Genomic DNA, 7,842 nt, shown 5'->3' with positions numbered 1-7,842 from the left:
CTGCAGTGTTTCTCTCTCTCGGCTGATCCCTCCTTCAGACACTTCCACATGGACGCCTCCAGAGAAGTGAAACTCATCAGCAGCATGGGATATATAAGAGGTCCGTCCGTGTAAGACGTTAGATCTGAAAGCTAACTCATCCCATCCACCAATATAACTCTCTTTTCTTCTCTGCCCCGCCCCTGCTACAGCCCCATTGGCTCCTGTGATTGACACTCAGCGCACGCTGGCCTATGACCAGCTGTTCCTGTGCTGGCGACTCCCCCAGGACTCCGCCCCTGCCTGGCACTTCTCCGTGGAGTTTCAGCGGCGAATGGGATTGACCGAGGCAGGTTGGGGAGGAGAGGTCAGGAATCCCAATGCTCCACTGGTGTGGCAACGCCTGGAGGAGGTGGGCGGGACTAGTGCTGTGATTGACAGGCTGGAGATGGACAGTGTGTACGTGTTAAGGGTGAAAGGAAGCAATAAGGCAGGGTTTGGAGAGTACAGCGAAGAGGTTTACCTGCACACACCACCCGCACCAGGTGAGACACACACACAGACACATACGTATGCAATTCATGATACAATTATTGTTGTGGAATTGTTTAAAAAGTCAATACCTCTTTTGTCCCAATCTATCCCTTCACCTTCTCAATACCTCATCTTCTCTCTGCATAACCCACTCCCTCTGTTCTGTAACCCAGCTCCACCCCCCGGCCCTCTCTCCATCCCTCCATCCTCCCTCCATCCCCGGCCCTCTCTCCATCCCTCCATCCTCTCTCTATCCCTCCATCCTCTCTCTATCCCTCTATCCTGTCTCTACCCCCCGGCCCTCTCTCCATCCCTCCATCCTCTCTCCATCCTCTCTCCATCCCCCATCCTCGCTCCATCTGTCCATCCTCTCTCCATCCCCCATCCTCTCTCCATCCCGATCCTCTCTCCATCCATCCTCTCTCCATCCCTCCATCCTCCCTCCATCCCCGATCCTCTCTCCATCCCTCCATCCTCTCTCTATCCCTCCATCCTCTCTCTATCCCTCTATCCTGTCTCCACCCCCCGGCCCTCTCTCCATCCCTCCATCCTCTCTCCATCCCTCCATCCTCTCTCCATCCTCTCTCCATCCCTCCATCCTCTCTCCATCCCCCATCCTCTCTCCATCCCTCCATCCTCTCTCCATCCCCCCATCCTCTCTCCATCCCCATCCTCTCTCCAACCCTCGATCCTCTCTCCATCCCTCCATCCTCTCTCCATCCCTCCATCCTCTCTCCATCCCTCCATCCTCTCTCCAACCCTCGATCCTCTCTCCATCCCCCATCCTCTCTCCATCCCTCCATCTCTCCATCCCCCATCCTCTCTCCATCCCCATCCTCTCTCCAACCCTCGATCCTCTCTCCATCCCTCCATCCTCTCTCCATCCCCCATCCTCTCTCCATCCCTCCATCCTCTCTCCATCCTCTCTCCATCCCCATCCTCTCTCCAACCCTCGATCCTCTCTCCATCCCCATCCTCTCTCCATCCCTCCATCCTCTCTCCATCCCCCATCCTCTCTCCAACCCTCGATCCTCTCTCCACCGCCCCATCCTCTCTCCATCCCTCCATCCTCCTCCTCCATCCCCCATCCTCTCTCCATCCCTCCATCCTCTCTCCATCCCCCATCCTCTCTCCCACCCCCATCCTCTCTCCATCCCTCCATCCTCTCTCCATCCCCCATCCTCTCTCCATCCCCCATCCCCTCTCCAACCCTCGATCCTCTCTCCACCCCCCATCCTCTCTCCATCCCTCCATCCTCTCTCCATCCCTCCATCCTCTCTCCATCCCTCCATCCTCTCTCCATCCCTCCATCCTCTCTCCATCCCTCCATCTCCCTATCTCTCCTTCCTCTCTTTCACCTTGCTAACCCTCTGTACTTGATTCGTCTCAGAAGAATCATACCATCCCACTCTCTGTCCTTCTCCTACCCCCCCCCTCTCTCTCTCTCTCTCTCTCTCTCTCTCTCTCTCTCTCTCTCTCCCTCTCTTTATCGACATCTCTCACTCTGTCCTTCTCCTACCTCTCTCTCTCTCTCTCTCTCTCTCTCTCTCTCTCTTTATCGACATCTCTCACTCTGTCCTTCTTCTACCTCTCTCTCTCTCTCTCTCTCTCTCCCTCTCTTTATCGACATCTCTCTCTGTCCTTCTCCTACCTCTCTCTCTCTCTCCCTCTCTTTATCGACATCTCTCACTCTGTCCTTCTCCTACCTCTCTCCCTCTCTCTCTCTCTTTATCAACATCTCTCCCTCTCTGTCCTTCTCCTACCCCTCTCTCTCTCTCTCTCTCTCTCTCTCTCTCTCTCTCTTTATCAACATTTCTCCCTCTCTGTCCTTCTCCTACCTCTCTCTCTCTCGCTCTCTCTCTCTCTCTTTATCAACATCTCTCCCTCTCTGTCCTTCTCCTACCTCTCTCTCTCTCTCTCTCTCTCTCTTTATCAATATCTCTCCCTCTCTGTCCCTCTCCTACCTCTCTCTCTCTCTCTCTCTCTCTTTATCAACACCTCTCCCTCTCTGTCCTTCTCCTACCTCTCTCTCTCTCTCTCTCTCTCTCTCTCTCTCTCTCTCTCTCTCTCTCTCTCTCTCTCTCTATCAACATCTCTCCCTCTCTGTCCTTCTCCCCTCTCTCTCTCTCTCTCTCTCTCTCTCTCTCTCTCTCTCTCTCTCTCTCTCTCTCTCTCTCTCTCTCTCTTTATCAACATCTCTCCATCTCTGTCCTTCTCCTACCTCTCTCTCTCTTTATCAACATCTCTCCCTCTCTGTCCCTCTCCTACCTCTCTCTCTATCAACATCTCTCCCTCTCTGTCCTTCTCCTACCTCTCTCTCTCTCTCTTTATCAACACCTCTCCCTCTCTGTCCTTCTCCTACCTCTCTCTCTCTTTATCAACATCTCTCCCTCTCTGTCCTTGTCCTACCTCTCTCTCTCTTTATCAATATCTCTCCCTCTCTGTCCTTCTCCTACCGCTCTCTCTCTTTATCAACATCTCTCCCTCTCTGTCCTTCTCCTACCTCTCTCTCTCTTTATCAACATCTCTCCCTCTCTGTCCTTCTCCTACCTCTCTCTCTCTCTATCAACATCTCTCCCTCTCGGTCCTTCTCCTACCTCTCTTTATCAACATTTCACCCTCTCTGTCCTTCTCCTACCTCTCTCTCTCTTTATCAATATCTCTCCCTCTGTCCTTCTACTACCTCTCTCTCTCTCTCTTTATCAACATCTCTCCCTCTGCGTCCTTCTCGTACCTCGCTCTCTCTCTCTCTCTCTCTCTCTCTCTTTATCGACAACTCTCAATCTCTGTCCTTCTCCTACCCCTCTCTCTCTCCCTCTCTCTGTCCTTCTCCTACCTCTCTCTCTCTTTATCGACATCTCTCAATCTCTGTCCTTCTCCTACCTCTCTCTCTCTCTCTCTCTCCCTCTCTGTGTCCTTCTCCTACCTCTCTCTCTCCCTCTGTCCTTCTCCTACCTCTTTCTCTCTCTCTCTCTTTATCAACATCTCTCAATCTCTGTCCTTCTCCTACCTCTCTCTCTCTTTATCGACATTTCTCCCTCTCTGTCCTTCTCCTACCTCTCTCTCTCTTTATCAATATCTCTCCCTCTCTGTCCTTCTCCTACCGCTCTCTCTCTTTATCAACATCTCTCCCTCTCTGTCCTTCTCCTACCTCTCTCTCTCTTTATCGACATCTCTCAATCTCTGTCCTTCTCCTACCTCTCTCTCTCTTTATCAACATCTCTCAATCTCTGTCCTTCTCCTACCTCTCTCTCTCTCCCTCTCTCTGTCCTTCTCCTACCTCTCTCTCACTTTATCGACATCTCTCAATCTCTGTCCTTCTCCTACCTCTCCCTCTCTCTCTCTCCCTCTCTGTGTCCTTCTCCTACCTCTCTCTCTCCCTCTGTCCTTCTCCTACCTCTTTCTCTCTCTCTCTCTTTATCGACATCTCTCAATCTCTGTCCTTCTCCTACCTCTCTCTCTCTTTATCGACATTTCTCCCTCTCTGTCCTTCTCCTACCTCTCTCTCTCTTTATCGACATCTCTCCCTCTCTGTCCTTCTCCTACCTCTCTCTCTCTCTCTCTCTTTATCAACATCTCTCCCGCTTTGTCCTTCTCCTACCTCTCTCTCTCTCTCTCTCTTTATCAACATCTCTCCCTCTCTGTTCTTCTCCTACCTCTCTCTCTCTCTCTTTATCAACATCTCTCCCTCTCTGTCCTTCTCCTACCTCTCTCTCTCTCTCTTTATCAACATCTCCCCCTCTCTGTCCTTCTCCTACCTCTCTCTCTCTCTCTCTCTCTATCAACATCTCTCCCTCTCTGTCCTTCTCCTACCTCTCTCTCTCTCTCTCTCTCTTTATCAACATTTCTCCCTCTCTGTCCTTCTCCTACCTCTCTCTCTCTTTATCGACATCTCTCCCTCTCTGTCCTTCTCCTACCTCTCTCTCTCTCTCTCTCTTTATCCACATCTCTCCCGCTTTGTCCTTCTCCTACCTCTCTCTCTCTCTCTCTCTCTCTTTATCAACATCTCTCCCTCTCTGTTCTTCTCCTACCTCTCTCTCTCTCTCTTTATCAACATCTCTCCCTCTCTGTCCTTCTCCTACCTCTCTCTCTCTCTCTTTATCAACACCTCTCCCTCTCTGTCTTTCTCCTACCCCTCTCTCTCTCTCTCTCTCTCTCTCTCTCTCTCTCTCTCTCTCTTTATCAACATCTCTCCCTCTCTGTCCTTCTCCTACCTCTCTCTCTCTTTATCAACATCTCTCCCTCTCTGTCCCTCTCCTACCTCTCTCTCTATCAACATCTCTCCCTCTCTGTCCTTCTCCTACCTCTCTCTCTCTCTCTTTATCAACACCTCTCCCTCTCTGTCCTTCTCCTACCTCTCTCTCTCTTTATCAACATCTCTCCCTCTCTGTCCTTCTCCTACCTCTCTCACTCTCTCTCTCTCTCTCTCTCTCTCTTTATCAACATTTCTCCCTCTCTGTCCTTGTCCTACCTCTCTCTCTCTTTATCAATATCTCTCCCTCTCTGTCCTTCTCCTACCGCTCTCTCTCTTTATCAACATCTCTCCCTCTCTGTCCTTCTCCTACCTCTCTCTCTCTTTATCAACATCTCTCCCTCTCTGTCCTTCTCCTACCTCTCTCTCTCTCTATCAACATCTCTCCCTCTCGGTCCTTCTCCTACCTCTCTTTATCAACATTTCACCCTCTCTGTCCTTCTCCTACCTCTCTCTCTCTTTATCAATATCTCTCCCTCTGTCCTTCTACTACCTCTCTCTCTCTCTCTTTATCAACATTTCTCCCTCTCTGTCCTTCTCCTACCTCTCTCTCTCTCTTTATCAACATCTCTCCCTCTGCGTCCTTCTCGTACCTCGCTCTCTCTCTCTCTCTCTCTCTCTCTCTCTCTCTTTATCGACAACTCTCAATCTCTGTCCTTCTCCTACCTCTCTCTCTCTCCCTCTCTCTGTCCTTCTCCTACCTCTCTCTCTCTTTATCGACATCTCTCAATCTCTGTCCTTCTCCTACCTCTCTCTCTCTCTCTCTCTCCCTCTCTGTGTCCTTCTCCTACCTCTCTCTCTCCCTCTGTCCTTCTCCTACCTCTTTCTCTCTCTCTCTCTTTATCGACATCTCTCAATCTCTGTCCTTCTCCTACCTCTCTCTCTCTTTATCGACATTTCTCCCTCTCTGTCCTTCTCCTACCTCTCTCTCTCTTTATCAACATCTCTCCCTCTCTGTCCTTCTCCTACCTCTCTCTCTCTCTCTTTATCAACATCTCCCCCTCTCTGTCCTTCTCCTACCTCTCTCTCTCTCTCTCTCTCTATCAACATCTCTCCCTCTCTGTCCTTCTCCTACCTCTCTCTCTCTCTCTCTCTCTCTTTATCAACATCTCTCCCTCTCTGTACTTCTCCTACCTCTCTCTCTTTATCAACATCTCTCCCTCTCTGTCCTTCTCCTACCTCTCTCTCTCTTTATCAACATCTCTCCCTCTCTGTCCTTCTCCTACCTCTCTCTCTCTCTCTCTCTCTCTCTCTCTCGCTTTATCAACATCTCTCCCTCTCTGTCCTTCTCCTACCTCTCTCTCTCTTTATCAACATTTCTCCCTCTCTGTCCTTCTCCTACCTCTCTCTCTCTCTCTCTCTCTCTCTCTCTCTCTCTCTCTCTCTCTCTCTCTCTCTCTCTTTATCAACATTTCTCCCTCCCTGTCCTTCTCCTACCTCTCTCTCTCTCTCTCTCTCTTTATCAACATCTCTCCCTCTCTGTACTTCTCTTACCTCTCTCTCTCTCTCTCTATCAACATCTCTCCCTCTCTGTCCTTCTCCTACCTCTCTCTCTCTTTATCAACACCTCTCCCTCTCTGTCCTTCTCCTACCTCTCTCTCTCTTTATCAACATCTCTCCCTCTCTGTCCTTCTCCTACCTCTCTCTCTCTCTCTTTATCAACATCTCTCCCTCTCTGTTCTTCTCCTACCTCTCTCTCTCTCTCTTTATCAACACCTCTCCCTCTCTGTCCTTCTCCTACCTCTCTCTCTCTTTATCGACATTTCTCCCTCTCTGTCCTTCTCCTACCTCTCTCTCTCTTTATCAATATCTCTCCCTCTCTGTCCTTCTCCTACCGCTCTCTCTCTTTATCAACATCTCTCCCTCTCTGTCCTTCTCCTACTCTCTCTCTCTTTATCGACATCTCTCAATCTCTGTCCTTCTCCTACCTCTCTCTCTCTTTATCAACATCTCTCAATCTCTGTCCTTCTCCTACCTCTCTCTCTCTCCCTCTCTCTGTCCTTCTCCTACCTCTCTCTCTCTTTATCGACATCTCTCAATCTCTGTCCTTCTCCTACCTCTCTCTCTCTCTCTCTCCCTCTCTGTGTCCTTCTCCTACCTCTCTCTCTCCCTCTGTCCTTCTCCTACCTCTTTCTCTCTCTCTCTCTTTATCGACATCTCTCAATCTCTGTCCTTCTCCTACCTCTCTCTCTCTTTATCGACATTTCTCCCTCTCTGTCCTTCTCCTACCTCTCTCTCTCTTTATCAACATCTCTCCCTCTCTGTCCTTCTCCTACCTCTCTCTCTCTCTCTTTATCAACATCTCCCCCTCTCTGTCCTTCTCCTACCTCTCTCTCTCTCTCTCTCTTTATCAACATCTCTCCCGCTTTGTCCTTCTCCTACCTCTCTCTCTCTCTCTCTCTCTCTCTCTTTATCAACATCTCTCCCTCTCTGTTCTTCTCCTACCTCTCTCTCTCTCTCTCTTTATCAACATCTCTCCCTCTCTGTCCTTCTCCTACCTCTCTCTCTCTTTATCAACATCTCTCCCTCTCTGTCCTTCTCCTACCTCTCTCTCTCTCTCTTTATCAACATCTCCCCCTCTCTGTCCTTCTCCTACCTCTCTCTCTCTCTCTCTCTCTATCAACATCTCTCCCTCTCTGTCCTTCTCCCTCTCTCTCTCTCTCTCTCTCTCTTTATCAACATCTCTCCCTCTCTGTACTTCTCCTACCTCTCTCTCTTTATCAACATCTCTCCCTCTCTGTCCTTCTCCTACCTCTCTCTCTCTTTATCAACATCTCTCCCTCTCTGTCCTTCTCCTACCTCTCTCTCTCTCTCTCTCTCTCTCTCTCTCGCTTTATCAACATCTCTCCCTCTCTGTCCTTCTCCTACCTCTCTCTCTCTTTATCAACATTTCTCCCTCTCTGTCCTTCTCCTACCTCTCTCTCTCTCTCTCTCTCTCTCTCTCTCTCTCTCTCTCTCTCTCTCTCTCTCTCTCTTTATCAACATTTCTCCCTCCCTGTCCTTCTCCTACCTCTCTCTCTCTCTCTCTCTCTTTATCAACATCTCTCCCTCTCTGTACTTCTCTTACCTCTCTCTCT

General features: G+C 49.9%; 1 protein-coding gene across 2 annotated transcripts in view; it reads left to right on the top strand.

The window, feature by feature from the left end:
* The window catches only part of LOC124005316 (tripartite motif-containing protein 46-like), a 71,759-nt gene that overhangs the window by 51,319 nt on the left and 12,598 nt on the right, over positions 1–7,842 (top strand). For both annotated transcript variants that reach the window (XM_046314451.1, XM_046314450.1), the window contains exons 8-9: positions 1–100; positions 192–524. The exon at positions 1–100 is cut by the window's left edge and continues 22 nt beyond it. In XM_046314451.1, the coding sequence (XP_046170407.1) occupies positions 1–100; positions 192–524 (433 nt within the window). The remainder of the gene's footprint in view (positions 101–191; positions 525–7,842) is intronic.

This window comes from Oncorhynchus gorbuscha, linkage group LG19 (assembly GCF_021184085.1).
Source record: "Oncorhynchus gorbuscha isolate QuinsamMale2020 ecotype Even-year linkage group LG19, OgorEven_v1.0, whole genome shotgun sequence".
NCBI lineage: Eukaryota > Metazoa > Chordata > Actinopteri > Salmoniformes > Salmonidae > Oncorhynchus > Oncorhynchus gorbuscha.
This window is presented reverse-complemented; position numbering and strand designations above follow the sequence as displayed.